Raw genomic sequence first — 25642 nt, forward strand, 5'->3', positions numbered from 1 at the left:
GAAGAGCCACATCATTATCACATATGCTTGTACAAATTATCACCCAAGTACCAATATGGAAATCGTTCAGTCCAATATAGATAAAACTTCTGCCTGTCAATGTTTTGTAAATAATGTGGTCTTCTAGTGTCAGCAAGTTTTCAGTTCCACAAATCCAAATATATTCCACCGATTTTTTACTTTTACGACCCAAGTCGGTAAGATTTCCTAAAGGTGTAATATCCTTTCTGTTAAAATGTGGCTGTAAGTCAGGCCAGTAGAAAATCACAAAAACACCATATGGTACACATCGTCACAAATTATTGTCTGGAATATATTACACCCACTTCTGTGTAACCATGGTAATCGTAATTCTTTGCAGCAGGAATTGATGTCTTTTCTGTTTGTCACATCAGATCTTTTCAGTCAGGTCCACACAGAAAAGGTCAATCCTGTGGTGGCCTCCATTTCTCCTAATAGCTGTCAGCTTACTTTTCTGGCCGTGACAGAAACCTCAGTCTTTGTCAAACCCCTTAAATCTACCTAACTATAATTCCATATACCATCAACTGATCATCAGCTGACAATTACTAATGTTGGTACTTTACGATTCTATGTGGTATTCGACACAGCTGATTTGTCCAGAACCATATTTTATGCCGATGGCAATGCCAGTCAGCGTAATTATACCCTGTACATAGTCAGCACGGCTAAACTATGACAAATGAAGTGAAATCTAAGAGGAAACCAATTCCACACTCCTTCCTAATCAACGTGACAGGGGGACGGACTCAATAGGGCTACTGACGAGATTCATCAAACCTTTCCATCCCCTGTTCGTGAAAAGATGAACGACATCATTAGGAATATGTGCGAGCTATGATGTCTCTTAATCTGCATCAGTTTATTGCTATCGTATGCCAATCCTCAGACACCTACGTAGCAATGAGCATTTAGTGGAATAAAAAAAAAATTATTAATTAAAAATGAGACCATAAAATCCTACTGAGGAGGTAATCTTTCCCCATCTTGTTTTAGGAATAATTTGTCTTTCATCTATTTGCAGGTATTTCTACTTTCACAGAAATAATGACTGTTTATATAATGTTTACACTGATACCGTGTTGTACGTAATTGCAATCAATGCCAGCTAGAACACAGATGTCCAATATAGATAATTCCTTACATGTTGATAAAAACGAGGTTCATTAATTGTTCATTATAATGATACCTATTTTTAAACCTTAAAACTGTAATGGTTTTCCATCTTTCACATATTGTATTTTTTTTATCAACACCGCATGCAGACTGAATGTGACGGTCTCCAAATGTCTGATCTATACACTGAATTGTATCATAACCAAGTAGTCCCCGATTCTGCCAAGGATGATTTCGTAAATGGTCCAGGTGACTTTCCCAAACACAAACATTCGAAGGTCTATGTACCGATGGTGAATATCTGTAATCCTGATGTTAATGATGGGGCTGCTACCATCACACCAACTAAAGATCCGACCAGAAAATCACACCAATCTCTAAAACCCAAACTGCCTCACACACATGTAATACTCTTGATTTGTATCCAGCAGGGCGGCAATCTCGGAATTGATAAAACCTTTCGCGTCCTAGTGACACACACACAGTTTGCATCCTAAACTCAGCCGATCAATCAATGGTACGGTCCCAAAATTCAAGAATAATAAAAATTTCAATCAAAAACGTTAATGATCTGCAAGAACAACAAAAGCATGATGCCGACGATCGGAATAAAAAGACAAAATCCGCCACTGAGTTGGCAAATGTGCCATTTGTACTACAATTGATGTCTTAAGAAGGATGTTGTCCAAAACCACAGAAGTGATGGAGAAAGCATCGGAGCATAATACGTCAGATCTTCGTGAAGGATGGCGTCCAGGCCAGGGCGTGAATTTTATCAAGTCTCACTACTTCATTGGAGAAGGTGGTTTTAAACTTCTGCTTGGCTAGATATTAAGACATTTAGTCACCAGTCCACCGTTTACATTCTTGTCGGCAGTATGTTTGGCTTAAAGATTTAAATCCAGACTCCAAATAACGTTATCCAGTCTCCACATAAAGTAATACAGTCTTCACATTAAGTTTCTATTTACAGTTGTGTATGTGTGAATCCGAAACAATGTACAGAGAACTATGGGGCATATGTGTGTACAACATGTGACACATAGAAGACTCGTTATCAAACTTCCAAATAAGGCTGTCACTGGTAGCAGCTGGGCGCCGAACCTGCATGTGAATCATTTGTAGTAATTATCACCTAATAGTTGCTGTAGGTACTGAGTATGTAGCTGTAGGGGTTGTGTACCACGATATCACCGGGATCCATCACAACAATCTCCTGTTTAGTTTTATACATAACTTCAGTGAACAGTGACAACAAGCCAAGCGGACTGCATGTGCTGGGTGTCCCACGAGATTTTGTCTCCCACACTTCCGAGTATGTATCCTCATGGAAGTCATGCTTTCCCTACACCATGCTGAAGAGCCACACGACGACTCACACGTGTGTGTGTTACAGTACCTCAGCCATTGATTTCTGTATGTGAATTGTCGCAGGATTTCGGCTCGGCCAATCTATACTAACATGCCAAAACAACAGTTAGCTGCTTGAAACACCTCTAGGAGAGAGACTGAACATAACCTCAGTACAATGGCTCGACAAGTCTGGATAGAATTAGTATCTAACATCTTAACAAACTTTTGTTTTACAGACCGTTCGCTAAATATAGTTTCTTAATTACCATTTTACAGGAAATCTTTATAAAGTGTTGTAGAATATAATTAAACCCGCAGATGCTGCCATCTATTTAAATTCTGAAACTCATTGTGTATTGATACAACTATTTCCCCATTATGACAAAGCCTTCTACAAACTCCATTGTTGTACAAAGTACATGCCACGCAAGTCCAATATTAGAATTATTGAAACCATTTAAAGGATATTGCAAACATTTATAATAATGATTACTTATTCTACAAGGCCTACCATGAAGGAGAATCTCTAAATAGTGTATTTAAAAGACGACTGAAATTGATCATTTAAAATATTGACATATTACTAAATATAACCATGGCTTTCCGATTTTACTTTCTTTTTCGTTTTTAGAATAACTTTGATTCGAGCATATTAAAGGTTTCTTCTCAATGGCTGTGTAGTCAAAACACTTTTATAGTAGTAAAATGTTTAACTCTATAATCTTCCAACACTGTCATTGAAGAACATGTCTACTTCACATGTGATATGGTAATAATAGAAAATTTCGGAGATCTAATGACTGAAAGTCACGAAATTGTGACCTTGAAAATTGAATTCTGTTTTTTGATAACATGATCAGAAAACTCATTAGATACAGGGAAAAACCCCAATAAAAATCACTCAACTTGCTATATAGGACACAAGGATACCAAACTGATACCAAAAATAAATTAGAAAAACGTAACGTAATGTGTTGTCCCTCAATCGGCACGAAACCTGTCACCGGTATAGGGTACTACATACTACACCGACAACATACCCCGATATCTTACTTATCAAACCTCAAGGACACAAAGATTTTCAAGATTGCTGTCCATTTCCTATTAAACCAGATTTCTTTTTTCATTCCAATTATTTCAAATGGTAACGCTGTCCTGAATTCAAATACTGTTACGTGAAACCAAGCCATACATCAAATTGAAAGTATTGGGAAAAAAAATTCACTGATATTTGAATTTTGTCGAATAAAGAGGAAGAGTATTGTTCAGTTAATGGAAGTTCATTAAGGAAATGCAAATTTATGTACATGAGCAGTTAATTAATTTAAAAAACACTGTTTTAATACAGGCAATGGGCTTGTATAGCTTTCTATCGGCATACCACAAGAGGAAACAACAATGTCTGCAATGCACACAAAACAAGAGGCCCATGGGGCCTGTATCGCTCACCTGGTTGGATTAGACCAAATGTCAAAATAATGTTCATATTCAATTTGTTTTATTTGTAAATCTCTAACAATGCTATATATGGTTATAGTGTGGGAATCCGAACTGCTTTAAAGATTAATGAAGTCCAGACTCTCTAAGGTCTGAAATACCTCAAGAATTGTTTTTAGAACGTGCATTCATAACTTTATGACTAGTAGCGATTTAAAGGAAGAACTCTATTTCCCCTATTGGGCCCCGCCCCTTTGGCCCCTTTGGGGTCAGAGCCACCATTTATGCAAAATCTGTTCCCCTTCCCCCAAGGATGTTTCTGACCAAATTGGGTTCAAATCCATTCATAACTTTATGACTAGTAGCGATTTAAAGGAATTACCTCTATTTCCTCTATTGGGCCCCGCCCCTTTGGGGTCAGAGCCACCATTTATGCAAAATCTGTTCCCCTTCCCCCAAGGATGTTTATGACCAAATTGGGTTCAAATCCATTCATAACTGTATGACTAGTAGCGATTTAAAGGAATTACCTCTATTTCCCCTATTGGGCCCCGCCCCTTTGGGGTCAGAGCCACCATTTATGCAAAATCTGTTCCCCTTCCCTCAAGGATGTTTCTGACCAAATTGGGTTTAAATCCATTCATAACTTAATGACTAGTAGCGATTCAAAGGAATAACTCTATTTCCCCTATTGGGCCCCGCCCCTTTGGCCCCTTTGGGGTCAGAGCCACCATTTATGCAAAATCTGTTCCCCTTCCCTCAAGGATGTTTCTGACCAAATTAAGTTCAAATCCATTCATAACTTTATGACTAGTAGCGATTTAAAAGAATTGCCTCAATTTCCCCTATTGGGCCCCGCCCCTCAGGCCCCTCTGGGGTCAGAGCCACCATTTATGCAAAATCTGTTCCCCTTTCCCCAAGGATGTTTCTGACCAAATTGGGTTCAAATCCATTCATAACTTTATGACTAGTAGCGATTTAAAGGAAGAACTCTATTTCCCCTATTGGGCCCCGCCCCTTTGGCCCCTTGGGGGTCAGAGTCACCATTTATGCAAAATCTGTTCCCCTTCCCCCAAGAATGTTTCTGGCCAAATTTGGTCAAAATCCAATAAGAACTTTTTGACTAGTAGCGATTTGAAGCAAATGTTGACGGACGGACGACGGACGCTGCGCCATGACATAAGCTCACCGGACCTTCGGTCCAGGTGAGCTAAAAAACAAGCATAGTCAGTTTGTTTAAATGGATTTGTATGTCAACTTAGATGCCCCTATATCATGCAGCCTTGTACAAATTAGGTTTTCTAGAAACTGCCAATCCCTCGAGATGATCACATCCGCTGCTTTCTTTCCTACATAGTAATGAAACTAAAAACAAGTATAAGCCAATGGTGACTAGATTTGAATGACCAGCTCTCGCTAACTATCTTGAGCGTTCACGACTTCCTGCCAATGAGGTCACTGAATCTAGAATTTTCTGTAGGGAATAGCAGACTAATGCTTTATTGATGTTCTACTTTTTCAACTCCTGCAATGATCAAAGATTTTCACTTTCCTGTGCGCAGGGATCAAAGACGCGATCTCTATCAGCCACAGGTAAAAATTACAGGTAAAAAGCGATGGCAATCAGCAACACGTAACTGTACCACAAATAAGCAGGATTTCATCATTAAATAGATCAAGCTTGAGGGTTGAAGACTACCGTAAACTTCTCTCAATAATGCTGATAATTCACGTTAATTTGTAGTAATTATCGTGCACACAATACCTGGTGTGCAGACTTCCACCACATCAAAGTGCACGCAACCGTGAGTCTCATCTCATTATATGTGGGCAAGACTTTTACATCTTCTAAATAAAAATGATAATTTAAATTTAGAACATTTTAAGTTACAGGAGTAAAGAGCTTTCTAATTCAATTAAACCTCCTAACAATACGCTTGGTGCGTTAAACAAACCATGCGCACAAACATTTTTTTTTTATATTAAAAGAAATAAAGGATATAATGATCACAGATAGAAAGCTGGGCAGAGCAGAGAAAAGGAAAAACAAGAAAGGATAATGGAGAGGAGATTAGATTTTGGTGGTCGATTGCTTGGAGGAATGTGAGAATGTGGCAGTCTGGTTGCCGTATTTTAATGTCCAACACATGATCAGAGTCTCTTACTGGTTAGGACAGCTCAAGCTTTAATCAGTATGGGATGATATTGAATCTGCTGCCTCCAATCACTCCCATTACGGTTTTATATAAAGCTGAGATTGGTTTTCTCTTTAATAGCTTCAGGGGGGAAAAGTTAAATTAAAGAGTCTATTTATTTGAAACAATGCAGTATTTGGTACACTCTGTTGCTACATATGAATAAATTCTTCCTACGATTTAATAAAAAAAATAAAAAATTCATGATGTACAAAAAAAAAAAAGTCCTGGTGTCATATGTAAATCAGTGCATACAATTTGCACTGAATAAAGGTTTATCACTGAAATCTCCTCTCAGGAAGATAATCTCCCTTGCATGAAGACATGAATTTATTGACTATGTTTTATGATATTATTAAGGATGATTTCCTAGGTAAATGATCAAATATTAAATTCACCTCCAGACCGAAATCTTCTGTTCAGAATGTGGATATATGTTGTTAAAGATATATTTGTGTATTTGTACTCAATGGAGTCTCTTAAAGTACATTAGGCGATGAGAAACTTTGTATTAGTGTTCATCTGAATACAGCAACGATATAGGGGCCAGATGAATATAATGGATGTATAAAAAAAAATCCACATATTCTGTAAAAACATTTCTATGTAGTTTGATATGGATAAAAATGTTCTTCACAGCTTTGTGTAATTAAATTACTGGATACAGTGTGTTGGAGAATCAATCAGATCAGCCGAGCTACTCAACAAGCTATCAGAGACTACAGTTTAAATATATACCGAAAATCAATGACATTATCAAAATAACTAAAAATTGTTTCTTTCGAACAATACACCGATGTTGCCTGTAAAATGAGTCAATAGTTTTGAAATAACAACAATCTTTTTTGCCTCTATCAGCAAATATCACTCTGTATATCTCCAATTTTTTTTTTTCAGTGTTGAATTTCTTCATTGAGTTATTGAAGAAGGTAAATCTACATTAATTAAAACACAAATTTCTTCACTTACCTGTTAGTGTGACCAATATTGACAACTCGGTAAAAATCTTTACTAGCCAGACTTTTAATAGTCCAAAGAAGATTAAATATTTGATATATCTGAAGAGGAAACCTTATTTTACATGTTAGTGGTCAGATTCTGATGTCACAAAATCAATATTCTGGTTCAAAACTGCACCGATTTAACTTTCATGACATAACAATCATCTCTTCAATATTTTTAAGATATATTAATAATTATTGTTTTTTTCTGGCCCACATGTGGTAATAACGTTATTTTTTAAAACTGATTTCTAAATCAGGCTTCGGTGAATGTTTAAAATCAATTTTAAAATGAAAAGATTTTTGGTTGATTTTTGAAGGCATTTTCAAAAATATTTTGAATGCTTAGTATCATTATTTTCTATCTTGAAAGAGGATTAAAAATTTCATTGTTTTCAAGTTGAAGAAACCAATCTGCAAAATGTTTCAGTTGTTAAAGTAGGTAAATTATCCGTATAAATATGTTTAACTTTAATTGTTTCATGAGAATAATTATCTTTGGAGAATTATTACTTTTTTTAAAAATCTTTTTTTTTTTATTTATTTTGTTTATTTTGTTTATTCTTTTAAAATATTTTTTTTAGATTTTCTTTCATTTCATGCAAGGTTTAAAAAGCTTAACTTAAGATTTATTTTAAACGATTTTCCATCAGTGAACTCTGTTGAAAACCTAAAAAGTCTAAAACACGATCCAACAATGTCCATGTATATAATGTGACAGAGCGCCCAGACAGGGTAACAATTGATCTGCAGCGTACAATTTACCATCATGAGTCATGCATGTCGCTGCATCAACGACTTGTACTACATAAGACGTTCTGCTTTATTCTATTTTCTGCACATATTACAGCATAATTTGTCTACAGAAAATTCTACTGTGTAAACGATAACTCTTGTATCCAACATTTCCTCACCAAACTTTCGACCTAATACTGATCGTACAGAGACTGGCTAATTAATAGCTTTCACAATGTAAATACGAAATTTAAAGTTTAGAAAACCACTGGACTTAATTGGTTAATTTACACCTTGAGAAAACCGACAATCTGTAGACGGGGTAGTAGATAGATCTGTGCAGTATTTATCGGCACATTTTGTTTCCGTCGACGGCAGCACACACTAAAACTGTTAATTATTCTAGCAAACTCTCTATTCTTATAAAACCTGGAAGGAAAATCTAACGATGGAGTTGAGCTTTAACAAGGGAATGTAAGTGTTTTACTGATGTAATGTAAATGGCACCACAAAAAGCTCTGGGGATAAAGGCACGAAAATTTACCAAAAATCGTTACAATAGCTCTGGGGTTAAAGATACGAAAATCTACCAGTTACCGTTACAATAGGTATGAAAATTTACCAAAAATCGTTACAATAGCTCTAGGGTTGAAGATAAGAAAATCTACCAGTAGCCGTTACAATAGGTACGAAAATCTACCAGTTACCGTTACAATAGGTACGAAAATCTACCAGTAACCGTTACAATAACTCTGGGGTAAAGATACGAAAATTTACCGATAACCATTACAACAGATCAAGTTACCTCGAATATTGGAATATCTCAAAGTTTTTTCATGACCAAGCTCACTTACTTCCAGATAATTAGATTCAACTGAATATTCTACTAAATCTTGATCTGACCATGGAAAAGAAATGTTTTACTCATTCTAGATTTGACCATGGAAATAAAATGTTTTATAAATCTACAATGACCATGGAAATAAACTTTTTTTGCTCAGTCTAGATTTCACCATGGAAATGAACTGTTTTACTCAGTTTAGAGTTGACCATGGAAACAAAACTTTCTACTAAATCTATAACTGACCACACAAAATAAAATCTAAGAAATCTAGATTTGACCATGGAGAATGGTCTGCCATGATGCAGGCTGAGAGAGAAAGTGCTAATTGGAAGCTGTGATGATTTATGCCTGGGAACCTTTGGTGAACATGAGCACTGCTGACAAGGTAAACCATTACTACAATGCCTGCTATCAGTCCCAGCTTAAACATGACACTACCCCCAGATGATCTATGGGCCCTAATGGCAGGAAAATGACTCTGGTCTTCCTCTAATAAAAATCCCTCCAAGACTTCAGGAAACTAATTCCAGGAAAGGAGGCGTATCCATCATTTGACCACAGAGGAACAGATTACCTTTAATTGTTCTTTGTAGAATGAAAACTGAGATTTTTAGCGAGGCTACAAATCTACCTGTCTCAAAATCCCAGTATTCCAGTTGGAGACAATAGACACCTATTGTTACAAGAGACCAGGCATATTTTAATTAATTAATTAATTAATATAGAAATACAAATTTGACTAAAAAAAGAAATATGATTTTCTAGTTTTATAAATTTTATTATAAAATAAACGTTATTCAAATATGTCCATTACCATCTAATAATGAAGATCTAAGTTCTTAGAACATATGTCCGTAAAAGTGCAAACTTTCTTGTCATTTTTACCTTTTTCTAACATTAGTTGAAGATACTACTAAATCAGTTAAACTGGTGTCCTGGATTATTGATCTATATAGTATCTGGCCCCCTCTCCTGGGGTCGTGGATTATTGATCTATATAATATCTGGCCCCCTCTCCTGGGGTACTGGATTATTGATCTATATAATGTCTGGCCCCCTCTCCTGGGGTCGTGGATTATTGATCTATATAATGTCTGGCCCCCTCTCCTGGGGTCGTGGATCATTGATCTATATCATGTCTGGCCCCCTCTCCTGGGGTACTGGATTATTGATCTATATAATATCTGACCCCCTCTCCTGGGGTACTGTATTATTGATCTATATAATGTCTGGCCCCCTCTCCTGGGGTACTGGATTATTGATCTATATAATGTCTGGCCCCCTCTCCTGGGGTACTGGATTATTGATCTATATAATATCTGGCCCCCTCTCCTGGGGTCGTGGATTATTGATCTATATAATGTCTGGCCCCCTCTCCTGGGGTCGCGGATCATTGATCTATATAATATCTGGCCCCCTCTCCTGGGGTCCTGGATTATTGATCTATATCATGTCTGGCCCCCTCTCCTGGGGTCCTGGATAATTGATCTATATAATGTCTGACCCCCTCTCCTGGGGTCGTGGATTATAGATCTATATAATGTCTGGCCCCCTCTCCTGGGGTCGCGGATTATAGATCTATATAATGTCTGACCCCCTCTCCTGGGGTCGTGGATCATTGATCTATATAATGTCTGGCCCCCTCTCCTGGGGTACTGGATTATAGATCTATATAATGTCTGGCCCCCTCTCCCTGGATCCTGGATCATTGATCTATATAATATCTGGGCCCCTCTCCTGGGGTCGCGGATCATTGATCTATATCATGTCTGGCCCCCTCTCCTGGGGTCGTGGATCATTGATCTATATAATGTCTGACCCCCTCTCCTGGGGTACTGGATTATTGATCTATATAATGTGTGACCCCCTCTCCTGGGGTCGTGGATTATTGATCTATAGAATGTGTGACCCCCTCTCCTGGGGTCGTGGATTATTGATCTATATAATGTCTGACCCCCTCTCCTGGGGTCGTGGATTATAGATCTATATAATGTCTGGCCCCCTCTCCCTGGATCCTGGATCATTGATCTATATAATATCTGGCCCCCTCTCCTGGGGTCGAGGATCATTGATCTATATAATGTCTGGCCCCCTCTCCTGGGGTACTGGATCATTGATCTATATAATGTCTGACCCCCTCTCCTGGGGTACTGGATTATTGATCTATATCATGTCTGGCCCCCTCTCCTGGGGTCGTGGATCATTGATCTATATAATGTCTGACCCCCTCTCCTGGGGTACTGGATTATTGATCTATATAATGTCTGGCCCCCTCTCCTGGGGTCCTGGATTATTTATCTATATAATGTCTGACCCCCTCTCCTGGGGTCCTGGATTATTGATTTAAAGGTCTGGGGTCCCTGACTTCCACAGCTAGTCCTTAATCCACATCAACTAGTATCTCAACATTCCAATATACATCTGATGTAGAATCAAACATTGATGTAATGCATTTTGGTCAGTTTAAAAATTTAGACAGAAAATATTTAAAGTTTTTCAGGCTGGATCAAACTGATAAACTTCAAGGCCATTTCAGCTGTCAATTAAGTCTGAGATCTGGTATGATAGGATATTAATGTCTTTATCTGACAAATTATTGAACATATGTCAATTTTTAATTTTTATGTGTATTTATAGTTATCATAAGAATCCTTTAACAATGGTCTTATCATCTGTATGAGGGATTGAAGTGCTTATACAGAACAGGAAACAAAATATTTGGAGAATTCACACAGGACAGCATCCCATTGCTTACAAACTGGTAATTTTACAAGTTTTAGCCCGAGTCAGGATTCTCATCAAATTCAACTACAGAAGCAGATGTCCTCGACAGCCCCCGTCTTCCGTTCCTAACTCCATCTCCTAGAAAATCTATTAAAAAACTTGTGCCTCTGAGAAAAACAATCAACGTTCAGCAATTAAAGACAGGACAGAAATATTTCGGTTTTATTCCTTGAGGGAATGATGGATATATAAGGACAAGAGTTAAAAGATTCCACATCTATTCCCTCCAGTTACAGAGTAGAGATGAAATGTCTTAATTGGATGTGTAAAGAAATCTCGGAAAGAAATATGAAAACTTAGTGAAGGAAAGCCCCCAGGAGGGTTGTGGGTCTGGTCGTGCTCCAATGATAAACATTATACAAATGTCAGATTTAGATCAATGGAAAGCTTTGTACAAAGTAACGAAACTCTCCCTGGTAACATATAGGTTATTCATCAGCTCAGCAACACAAATTTATTTTCTTATTTTTTGTCAGAAAGACAACTCACCTCTACAACCTATTCATAAATTGTGTTTAACCGAAATAACACTTTCTCATATGTCGTATTAACTCTTTCCGTACTCACGGCGACTACAGACGTCACAAAAATGTGCTCTTGTATCCTTCATGACGACTACACACGTCGCAATTAACATGCCTTCCATCCTTTGTGACGACTCAAATCGTCGTAAAACATCGCAAAAGATGTTGATATTACTTGCTGGTTTAGCATAGTCATACGAAGGAATTGACACGGAAATGATGTTTTTAAGAAATAAAAAGCAATGTAAATATTGTATTGATGGTATATTTTACGTACCAGAAGCATAATTCATTCGTTAAGATTGTCTATTTCAAAGAATTCCGCCGGTTCATGCCGAGCTGTTTACATAGCTACAAAATGGCGGCCTCAAATTTACTTTCGTTTTCTGCGAGATTGTTGAGGTGTTAAACACAATAAAACAATTAAAAACGATAATATATATATAATTGAGTAACGTTTATCATCAAAATAAGTAAGAAATACGTAAAATATTTTTACACACCGAAAAAACGATGTTTTGGCTGCGTGATTTCTTGCACATGTGTGACACATGTGCCGATTAACATGTCATTTCCCGCGATTCTGCCTGGTGATTTCGCCGTATTTTAAAGGAAAAATTGGGTAAAAGAGTTTCCGTACTCAGTACTTGTTCCATATGATAAACTTCATTTAATATTAAGCATTATACAACAGTAAAAGATCAGTAAAAGATCGTTTTATCGACGTCTGATGTGATAGCCATATGCTCCAATACACAAAGGACCTACCCAGCATTCACTTCCGGTAGCGACCGTGAAATTTGAATGAGTACGTAAAGAGTTAAGACAATTTTGAAATTTTACTTCCAATACAGGTTCTCATTAAGTTCTTTGACAAAGAGCAGATTTATATGTTGGATCATGTCTTTGGAAATGTGGTGCTTTTCATTGTCCAGTGAATGGTCTAGTTTCATATTGACCAATGAATGGTCAAGTTTCATGTTGACCAATGAATGATTTAGTTTCATATTGACCATTGAATGGTTTAGTTTCATATTGACCAATGAATGATTTAGTTTCATATTGACCAATGAATGGTTTAGTTTCAAATTGGTCAATGAATGGTGTTGTACCATGGACATATTGGCCAATGAATGGTTTAGTTTTAATATTGGCCAATGAATGGTTTAGTTTCATATTTGCCAATTAAAGTGTGCTGTACCATGGAAATATTGACCAATGAATGGTTTAGTTTCATTTTGACCAATGAATGGTTTAGTTTCATATTGGCCAATGAATGGTGCTGTACCATGGAAATGTAGTTTCATATTGGCCAATGAATGTTGCTGTACATGCACATAGAAATGTAGTTTTGCATTGTCAAATGAATGGTGCTGTACGAGAGAGGAATCAACTTCCAATATGTCTATTACAGCCTAGCTCTAGCTTACTCTCTCATACAGACAGCCCTTGAGAGTTTTTTTTTTCTTTACGAGTACAGAGACCCCGAGATTTAACTTATAATGAACTTTGATAATGAGAATCTCCAAATACCAGCTGATGTTTCCCCTCCAGGTCTATCGTGTAAATACTAGTCAATCCTTAACATGTCCCCAATATTCTCTCTCACCTAAGGGATTCAGACATAGTACCATATATGAAACACATGGCTGTTTGATCTCTTCAATATAATCACGATTTCTATCCCTGTAAGCTCAATGTTTTTTTTATACCAACTTGATACCTTACAAACTTTCGTATTTCTATAAATTTGCTACAAATTCTATTATTCTATATTATGAAAAAAAAAACACTTGAAAGATCTGAATAAATCACAATGTACCATATATCTGGTTATTTTGGCACACGTGTCATTGGCTTGGTCGCAAAAAGTTGATTCGTGAAATGATGACATTGTATTTCACATCCTATCAATAGCTGAGGTCACTTAAGGACATGCCAGGTTTTGGTGGTAAAGGAAAGCTGGAGTACCCGGAGAAAAACAACTTGCCTACAGTCAGTATTGCCTGTTCCACGTGGGTTTTGAACTAGCGACGCACAGGTGGAGGTCTAGTGATAAAGTGTCGGGACACCTTAACCACTCGGCCACCACAGACCCATATCATCCAAGTCATTATAATAAATATTATTGTTCAGAACAGATTATATATGTATGACAGACAATTTGTTACCTGGTGTGACAAAAATACCATGGTCATACAGAATACTTGTGGTTATAAATATCAATAGTTATTAAGATCCTGTTGAACCTTACTGGTATTCAATGCAAATTATCACATTTGTACTCACGGTAAAAAAATTCTGAAGAAATGTTCATTGATTTGTGAAATCGTATTTTGTAAAATATTATTACATGTAATTAACTTTAAGTAAAAATGGTGAAAATTTTAACACGCAAAAACATTTACATTTTAGAATTGTGACAATTTTCTTCTCAATTTGAACTTAATTAAAATGAATGCTTTGTAGCATGTACAGCCATGTGCTTTTAGCACCATACTAGTTGAATGTATTGGACAATTACTGCATAATACGAGATCCATTAAGTCCCCAGCTGATATCATGTCCAGAGCTTGTGTTATGTCCCAAGACTGCAAAGCCTGAATTATATCCCCTGAGCCTGGGATATGTCCCCTACCTGGATTATGTCCCTAACTTGCGTTGTGTCCTCAGCCTCCGTTATGTAGTCCTCTCAGCCTCCGTTACGTCCTCAGCCTCCGTTACGTCCTCAGCCTCTGTTACGTCCTCAGCCTCCGTTACGTCCTCAGCCTCCGTTACGTTCTCAGCCTGTTACGTCCTCAGCCTGTTACGTCCTCAGCCTCTGTAACGTCCTCAGCCTCCGTTACGTTCTCAGCCTGTTACGTCCTCAGCCTGTTACGTCCTCAGCCTCTGTAACGTCCTCAGCCTCTGTTACGTCCTCAGCCTCCGTTACGTCCTCAGCCTCCGTTACGTCCTCAGCCTCCGTTATGTCCTCAGCCTCCGTTACGTCATCAGCCTCCGTTACGTCCTCAGCCTGTTACGTCCTCAGTATGTTACGTCCTCATCCTCCGTTACGTCCTCAGCCTTCATTGTGTGATCAGCCTCCGTATCAATATTAAGATCAAGAGTGTTTCAAACTCTATATACATAGCTTTGATCCATACATTTTTCAGTAAACAGAATAAGATACTGATGGATACAGTGCTATTCTCCAATAGCTCTTGATGAGATAACATAAACATAAAGTCTAATAATGTAGTGTTATATCTGTGTGGTGGTTTTCCCTACCTCATAAATGTATTAGTATTGATGAAAATACTTTGAATTCAGTTAAATCTTGTATTATTTCAATTAATATTAAGTTGACACATCAGTTTTTTTCTGTTATCAGTTCGTATGCTACTATAATCAAGTGGCCATGACTTTCCTTAGCATCAGAATAAATAAATAGAACTAAGATATTTTTATCCCAAACAAACTGCATCCTCATGTTACACATCCATATTTGTCTAAATGAATAATAATGATATTTCACAATGTAGTTTAATGTTATATCTGCTGGTTTTTGTTAAAAGTATTGGATTACATACACACAACAAACTTGAACACTACAGAGAATCTTACCATGACGATGTGCTGCTCCTACTCGACGGGCTCCTGACTTGGGATTCGGATACACTTCCGATACGTGATGCGGCATGGAGAGGCTCTGGTTTCTCCGACGACTTGCCTTGCATACGCTGGCGACACAGATCCTAAGGGACATAAATGTGCGACAATGTAGTCGAGGCAAGGTGGCAGATACTCATTGGAAGGAGAGAGGTTTACTTCTGAATGAAATTTATACAGTGCTATTTAGATATATTTGGTATTTGGTACAGAGCTTGTACGTGGTAAAAATACTCATCACCAAAATCAGTCATAAATATCTATCTTAATTCATTCTCTCCCTCCGAATTTCCTCCTCTCAAATAATTATTTTGAACTCCTCTCTCGCTCTTTATTGGGAAAATAATAGCTTTTAATATACTGTGAGCTGGCAATGTTTGAAGTTATCCTGGATAGCAAGTACTTCTCAGCCTTATTGGTGAAACACTGCAAGCCATATAGTACTGAGTTATCACAAAGATTAACGAAAAGAAAACCAATTTGGCAGGTAAAACTGTACGAGTTAATACGTCTTTAGCTAGTCATTCTGGCTAGAACATGCAGAACACAGATTCTTTATATGGATTGGTGAGTAATTGACTTCTGTACGAGTGTCGAGTGTCGGCCATGTTTTATGATGTGTTAGGGGATTGCATGTTAGTTGTCCATAAATGGGAACAAATCTGTGAGATGTACACGATCAGCTTGACATTCTCCATCAGAGCAACCAAGCATCCTTTCCTTGCGCTCTGTGAGCCCGTATCATCGCGGAGATACTGCCGACTCTGAGACGAGCTCGGGAATCGTACACACATGTGAAATTACAGACCATTTAATCATGGCCAAGTTAGTCTCTGATCAGTTCTCCTGCAGAACAAGAACGAGTAATTGCATTTATTCAAAGTGAAACAAAACCCTTCATGAAATCTCAATTTCTTGCAGGATAATTTTTAAAAGCTGTTTTTATTGGGCTTCCGTGCACCAGAGTCGTGTGTGAGGTGCCTTGTAACATGACTGAAACTTGACATTACGTGTAACGGATGGGTGCTCCACACAGCAACAGACCAATTTTCTGTGTTACAATAGAATTATTTTACAAGACAGATCATGTGTGATCTAACAAATAACTTCTAAGTTGTGAACCATTGCAGGGAGCTTAATGTCTAGTTAACTAAGACACTATGCAACTTGTTCAGGAAAATCTCTTAAACCGAGACTTTCTTATAAAATTCTCCAAATCTTAAAGGGATACATTTTTATGAACATTTTCTAAAATTCTAAAGGATTGTTATATTCCCTAAAACTGAGACTTTTTCAAGAAAATCTCTACAACCAATTGCTTTACTATGAAAACTTTTTCATTAAATTCTCAAAAACAGATTTTGAAAAAAATTTGAAACAGATGAAGACTCAAGGTTATTCAACGACCAATCACCAGATTGGCTGAATGGGTTACTGTCCCTGCATGTACAGATTGCAAGATCCTTAAGACTACAAAGGTAAACTTACTTAAAGGTCACTGTATATACATGTACACAGGTAAACTTACCTGGTAATTACTATATACCTATACACAGGTAAACTTACCTGGTAATTACTATATACCTATACACAGGTAAACTTACCTGGTAATCACTATATACCTATACACAGGTAAACTTACTTAGTGGTCACTATATATACATATCTGGTAATCACTATATACCTATACACAGGTAAACTTACCTGGTAATCACTATATACCTATACACAGGTAAACTTACCTGGTAATTACTATATACCTATACACAGGTAAACTTACCTGGTAATCACTATATACCTATACACAGGTAAACTTACCTGGTAATCACTATATACCTATACACAGGTAAACTTACCTGGTAATCACTATATACCTATACACAGGTAAACTTACCTGGTAATCACTATATACCTATACACAGGTAAACTTACCTAGTAATTACTATATACCTATACACAGGTAAACTTACCTGGTAATCACTATATACCTCTACACAGGTAAACTTACTTAGTGGTCACTATATATACATATCTGGTAATCACTATATACCTATACACAGGTAAACTTACCTAGTAATTACTATATACCTATATACAGGTAAACTTACCTGGTAATTACTATATACCTATACACAGGTAAACTTACCTGGTAATTACTATATACCTATACACAGGTAAACTTACCTGGTAATCACTATATACCTATACACAGGTAAACTTACCTGGTAATTACTATATACCTATACACAGGTAAACTTACCTGGTAATCACTATATACCTATACACAGGTAAACTAACCTGGTAATTACTATATACCTATATACAGGTAAACTTACCTGGTAATTACTATATACCTATACACAGGTAAACTTACCTGGTAATTACTATATACCTATACACAGGTAAACTTACCTAGTAATTACTATAAACCTATACACAGGTAAACTTACCTGGTAGTTACTATATACCTATACACAGGTAAACTTACCTGGTAATCACAATATACCTATACACAGGTAAACTTACCTGGTAGTTACTTTATACCTATACACAGGTAAACTTACCTGGTAATTACTATATATACCTATATACAGGTAAACTTACCTGGTAATCACTATATACCTATACACAGGTAAACTTACCTGGTAGTTACTTTATACCTATACACAGGTAAACTTACCTGGTAGTTACTATATAAACCTATACACAGGTAAACTTACCTAGTAATCACTATATACCTATACACAGGTAAACTTACCTGGTAGTTACTATATATATCTATACACAGGTTAACTTACCTGGTAATTACTATATATATCTATATACAGGTAAACTTACCTGGTAATTACTATATATCTATATACAGGTAAACTTACCTTTTAATAACTATATAAACCTGTACACAGGTAAACTTACCTGGTAATCACTATATATCTATACACAGGTAAACTTACCACGTAATCACTATATACCTATACACAGGTAAACTTACCTGGTAATCACTATATACCTATACACAGGTAAACTTACCTGGTAATCACTATATACCTATACACAGGTAAACTTACCTGGTAATCACTATATATCTATACACAGGTAAACTTACCTGGTAATCACTACATACCTATACACAGGTAAACTTACCTGGTAATCACTATATACCTATACACAGGTAAACTTACCTGGTAATCACTATATACCTATACACAGGTAAACTTACCTGGTAATCACTATATACCTATACACAGGTAAACTTACCTGGTAATTACTATATACCTAATATACAGGTAAACTTACCTGGTGATTACTATATATATCTATACACAGGTAAACTTACCTGGTAATTACTATATATCTATACACAGGTAAACTTACCTGGTAATTACTATATACCTATACACAGGTAAACTTACCTGGTAATTACTATATACCTAATATACAGGTAAACTTACCTGGTAGTCCTTTGATGCCTCTGTATTATCTCCATTGGCGGACAGCTGAGCTAGCTTCTCCTTAGACTTGCTGTAGCGACGGATCAGATAAATGACTACCACAGCCAGTAATATACCAGCAATACAGCCACAAAGGACAAAGGTCAACACAAAGTACCGGTCATCTGGTGGCTTGACCTCAACTTGGTTCTGAAATATACAACACATGCAAATTTTTACTACAAGTTTTTCAAAATCACAATTTATTTCAATGAATCAAGAAAAAAACTTCCGCAGCTAGAAAATAAAGCTGAAAAAAATGTTTTAACTTAAGCCTCTGTAGCACTTGAAAGTTGGAAATCAATAAAAAGCAACATTTTGTTAAAAAATCTAAAAAATGATAGGAATTATTTCTACTCAATTTTTTTATGCATATCCTCTCTAAGCAGAATTTGATGGCAGCATCATTTTACTAATCTCAGTCCATCATGTCAATAATTCATATAAAAAACTCAATCAAGAATTCAACATTCCAACAAAACCAAAAACTGAAATATAATTATCTCACAATAAAGTTTAATTAGCAAGTAAAGCTGTGAAATTTGATGCGTTAGGGTTAGGTTATCTAGGTGATCTTGAGAATATCACAGTTCTGTAGTGTGGTAACTGTTACCAGGCGAACCATTAACTTTCTCATGGTAGCCATTTTTTATCAGGCCTTTGAGATCTGATTCGAGTTGGCTCCATTGTGTTAAAATTATTGAGGAAAATATGGACTCGGCAATTCAAATTGATTCTCTGGAGAGTCATGGACCAATTAGGGGCCATATAGAGAGGAACTACTGCTCGATTCATTGTCACTCTTTACTCCTCACTCTTTACGCTGTGAATACCGACGGCTTTCTCTACCAGACAAAGCCGACAGCAGGACGATGTAATCATTGATCCTGCGGTCCATGTATGTGACACATAATATATATACCTCTACTCCGCTCTAAATCCTTTCAAACCAGCCAATGGTTAGGTGTGAAGTTTTGTTGTCGAGTATAGTAAAGTCCCTGGTCACAGTAATATCATACCTCATACAACGGCTGTCAGTTATATAACATGTTCCATTGACGACCCCATGGACCTTTCTGGGTTTTTAACGACAGGTCTGTCTTCATATATATATTGCATGCACTGTACACGGCGACAATTTTTGTTTAATTTCTTCACACCAGATATAGTACAGCCATCATAGAAATCCAGACATTTTGTTACTATACCTTCACTGGACATAAACGTTATCTCTTTTTCAAATTACTACATCCTTATTTTGGTTCTCTCCCTCCCCTGGCGATAACAGTACCATGCGTATTGTTACCGGTGTAGACCAATCATGTTCTCCGCTATAAACACTGAACATGTTACAAGAGAAAACTGTTAACAGTAATCACCAACTCATCAGGCCAGATTTGGAGTCCATCGCATAAAAAAAGAACCATTTGGTATTGATCAGATCCATCAAAATACAATTTCAGCTCATCGTGTATAAAATAGTGTGAACGGCATCATGTATTTATGAGTTCTCATTGTCCAATCATCTGCAATACTGCAACACTCGTCTATTTACAGTGTAACACTTTTAGGCCCTTTATCAGCCAGATCAAACTCCCATCATACCGCTGCTCCGAGGCCTGATGGGAAGGCCATTGATCTGTCGGGGTAAATAGTATGTACTTTCAGGGAAAATATTTCATTGATTATCACACAGGAAATGGGTATTTTTTTATAACACTGTCGAGTATTTGACTGGAAAATGAAAACTGGTCTATTTCTATCAAAATTATCATAAAAGATCAGTAAATGTATTCTTCTGTTTTAGAATGAAATCCTAATCAACATTTTGTTGCCCGATATAAACACTGGCCGAGTGTTGTGATCCATATAACAAACATTTCTGTGACAGAGATCTAATGAACGTAAGTGTGTCCGTGTACATCAAATTTTGTAATTATGCCTTTTAATGAGGTGGAACGTGAACTTTCATCTGTTAATTGGACCCGATTACTTCCCCTGAAACTCTGTACCAATCAATTTGTGTTTAGTACCAACAGTTTTCATTGAGTAAATTTACTGATGGATTAGTATGCGTTAAGTGCTATGTGATTACTTTTTTGTTATCAACAAAGTCAGAAGGTTTCTCCCTTTATTCCCAACATTCTCGGCTTCATTTCCTAGCTAAGATTGGATATGTGGTTAATAAAAAATGTTTTTAGGACAGGTTTGTGAAATGTGGTCTATTAGACGACATTAAAAATTCAGAATTTCACTTAGATCATTTTAAGTCGTCAACATCACTATGACTACAAGGATTTTTTTCTGTAAAAGAATAATTGCATTGTTAAGACTACTTATAACTTTCTGACATTTAAATTAATACAAATGTTGATACTTGAATATGTTCCAAATTCTTCTAATAAGTAAAATGTAATTAAACAAATTATTTCTCCATTTAAAACCGTCAGAATTGCTTTTCATTCTTCGGATCCACACATACGTGTATACCTATAGTCTGTTTGGGACTGTCACACACATGTGTAGTCTGGTTGGGACTGACACATGTGTAGCCTAGTTGGGACTGACACATGTGTAGCCTAGTTGGGACTGACACACGTGTAGCCTAGTTGGGACTGACACATGTGTAGCCTAGTTGGGACTGACACATGTGTAGTCTAGTTGGGACTGACACATGTGTAGTCTAGTTGGGATGACACATGTGTAGTCTAGTTGGGACTGACACATGTGTAGTCTAATTTGGGACTGACACATGTGTAGTCTAGTTGGGCCTGACAAACGTGTAGTCTAGTTGGGACTGACACATGTGTAGTCTAGTTGGGACAGACACATGTGTAGTCTAGTTGGGACTGACACATGTGTAGTCTAGTTGTGATGACACACGTGTAGTCTAGTTGTGATGACACACGTGTAGTCTAGTTGTGATGACAACTAGCTGAGTTGGGACTGACACATTTTGATAGCCTAGGTTGGGACTGACACATGTATTTAGTACAGTGTTGGGAGTTACACATGTGTAGGTACATGTGGGACTGAACACATTGTGTGAGTCAGTTGGGGACTGCAACAATGTTAGTACCTAGTTGGGACTAACACATTGTTAGTACTAGTGGTTGGGACCTATACACATTTGTATCTAGTACTGTGGACTGACACTATTGTATAGGTACACGTTGGGACTGCCCAACACATATGTGTATAGTTGGGACTGACACCTGTGTCTAGTTGGGATCCAACACAATTGTATAGAGTACAGCTGGTGGGACTGCCAACAATTGATCAGCCTGGTTGGGACTGCCCAACATATGTGTATGAGTACAGCTGGTTGGGACTGCCACCATTTGTTAGGTTAGCCTGGTGGGACTGCCCAACACATATTTGTATATGAGTACAGCCTGGTTGGGACTGCCCAACACATATTTGTATACGAGTACAGCCTGGTTGGGACTGCCCAACACATATTTGTATATGAGTACAGCCTAGTTGGGACTGCCCAACACATATTTGTATATATGAGTACAGCCTGGTAGGGACTGCCTTATACATATTTGTATATGAGTACAGCCTGGTTGGGACTGCCCAACACATATTTATATATGAGTACAGCCTGGTTGGGACTGCCTTATACATATTTGTATATGAGTACAGCCTGGTTGGGACTGCCTTATACATATTTGTATATGAGTACAGCTTGGTTGTGACTGCCTTATACATATTTGTATACGAGTACAGCCTGGTTGGGACTGCCCAACACATATTTGTATATGAGTACAGCCTGGTTGGGACTGCCTTATACATATTTGTATATGAGTACAGCCTGGTTGGGACTGCCCAACACATATTTGTATACGAGTACAGCCTGGTTGTGACTGCCTTATACATATTTGTATACGAGTACAGCCTGGTTGGGACTGCCCAACACATATTTGTATATGAGTACAGCCTGGTTGGGACTGCCTTATACATATTTGTATATGAGTACAGCCTGGTTGGGACTGCCTTACACATATTTGTATATGAGTACAGCCTGGTTGGGACTGCCTTATACATATTTGTATATGAGTACAGCCTGGTTGGGACTGCCTTATACATATTTGTATATGAGTACAGCCTGGTTGGGACTGCCCAACACATATTTGTATATGAGTACAGCCTGGTTGGGACTGCCTTATACATATTTGTATATGAGTACAGCCTGGTTGGGACTGCCTTATACATATTTGTATATGAGTACAGCCTGGTAGGGACTGCCCTTACACATATTTGTATATGAGTACAGCCTGGTTGGGACTGCCTTATACATATTTGTATATGAGTACAGCCTGGTTGGGACTGCCCAACACATATTTGTATATGAGTACAGCCTGGTAGGGACTGCCCTAACACATATTTGTATATGAGTACAGCCTGGTAGGGACTGCCCAACACATATTTGTATATGAGTACAGCCTGGTTGGGACTGCCTTATACATATTTGTATATGAGTACAGCCTGGTTGGGACTGCCCAACACATATTTGTATACGAGTACAGCCTGGTTGGGACTGCCTTATACATATTTGTATATGAGTACAGTCTGGTTGGGACTGCCTTATACATATTTGTATATGAGTACAGCCTGGTTGGGACTGCCTTATACATATTTGTATATGAGTACAGCCTGGTTGGGACTGCCTTATACATATTTGTATATGAGTACAGCCTGGTTGGGACTGCCTTATACATATTTGTATATGAGTACAGCCTGGTTGTGACTGCCTTATACATATTTGTATATATGAGTACAGTCTGGTTGGGACTGCCCAACACATATTTGTATATGAGTACAGCCTGGTTGGGACTGCCTTATACATATTTGTATATGAGTACAGTCTGGTTGGGACTGCCTTATACATATTTGTATATATGAGTACAGCCTGGTTGGGACTGCCCAACACATATTTGTATACGAGTACAGCCTGGTTGGGACTGCCCAACACATATTTGTATATGAGTACAGTCTGGTTGGGACTTCCCAACACATATTTGTATATGAGTACAGCCTGGTAGGGACTGCCCAACACATATTTGTATACGAGTACAGCCTGGTAGGGACTGCCTTATACATATTTGTATATGAGTACAGCCTGGTTGGGACTTCCCAACACATATTTGTATATGAGTACAGCCTGGTTGGGACTGCCCAACACATATTTGTATATGAGTACAGCCTGGTTGGGACTTCCCAACACATATTTGTATACGAGTACAGCCTGGTTGGGACTGCCTTATACATATTTGTATACGAGTACAGCCTGGTTGTGACTGCCCAACACATATTTGTATATGAGTACAGCCTGGTTGGGACTTCCCAACACATATTTGTATATGAGTACAGCCTGGTTGGGACTTCCCAACACATATTTGTATACGAGTACAGCCTGGTTGGGACTGTCCAACACATATTTGTAATCGATATCACCTGTTGTGACTGCCGAACATATTGATATCGAGTACAGCTGGGGAATAATTTGATACTGTACAGCTGGTTGGACTCCACCATATGCCTCCACCTGGTGGACCTAGTACATATTTATCATTATCAGCACTGTTGGACTGCCTAACAATTGAATTTGATACAGCCTGATGGCTTTACATTTGATGAGTCAGCTGGTATCTTGCCTTACATTTGTATAGAACACACCTTTGGATCAACAATAGTTATGAGTACAACCTGGTGGACTCTCTACATTTAGGTAAAGTTACAGCTGGATATGATCCACACATTTTATATGAATACACAGCCTTTGGGACGTACACTAAAGATACAGCCCTTTACTGCCTCTATACATATTGTATTAACAACGTGGACCCAAAACCCATAATTTATCATGTGTTGAGCCTACTATGATATTGAGTCACCTACCAACTTTTATCGAACAGGAATCCTTACACATTGTATGAGAAAATACGAGTACAGCCCTGGTTGGGAACCTGCCTGATACATATTTGTATAAATGAGTACAGCCTGGTATGTGTGACTGCCTTATACATATTTGTATACGAGTACAGCCCTGGTAGGGACTGCCTTATACATATTTGTATATGAGTACAAAGCCTGGTTAGGGACTGCCTTATAAATATTTGTATAGAGGTACAGCCTGGTTGGGACCTGCCTTATAACAATATTTGTATATGAAGTACAAGCCTGGTAGGGGGGGACTGCCTTATACATATTTGTATGATGAGTACAAGCCTGGTTAGGGACTGCCCTATACATATTGGTATATGAGTACAGCCTGGTTGGGACTGCCTTACACATATTTGTATATGAGTACAGCCTGGTTGGGACTGCCTTATACATATTTGTATATGAGTACAGCCTGGTTGGGACTGCCTTATACATATTTGTATATGAGTACAGCCTGGTTGGGACTGCCTTATACATATTTGTATATGAGTACAGCCTGGTTGGGACTGCCCTTACACATATTTGTATATGAGTACAGCCTGGT

General features: G+C 37.6%; 1 protein-coding gene across 1 annotated transcript in view; it reads right to left on the bottom strand.

Annotated features, from left to right (window-relative positions):
- The window catches only part of LOC117344279 (receptor-type tyrosine-protein phosphatase N2-like), a 165913-nt gene that overhangs the window by 17646 nt on the left and 122625 nt on the right, over positions 1-25642 (bottom strand). The window contains exons 5-6 of the mRNA XM_033906972.1: positions 19111-19299; positions 15614-15744 (exon numbers count right to left, since the gene is read on the bottom strand). Coding sequence (XP_033762863.1) covers positions 15614-15744; positions 19111-19299 — 320 coding nt within the window. The remainder of the gene's footprint in view (positions 1-15613; positions 15745-19110; positions 19300-25642) is intronic.

Source organism: Pecten maximus, chromosome 15, assembly GCF_902652985.1.
Source record: "Pecten maximus chromosome 15, xPecMax1.1, whole genome shotgun sequence".
Taxonomy (NCBI): domain Eukaryota; kingdom Metazoa; phylum Mollusca; class Bivalvia; order Pectinida; family Pectinidae; genus Pecten; species Pecten maximus.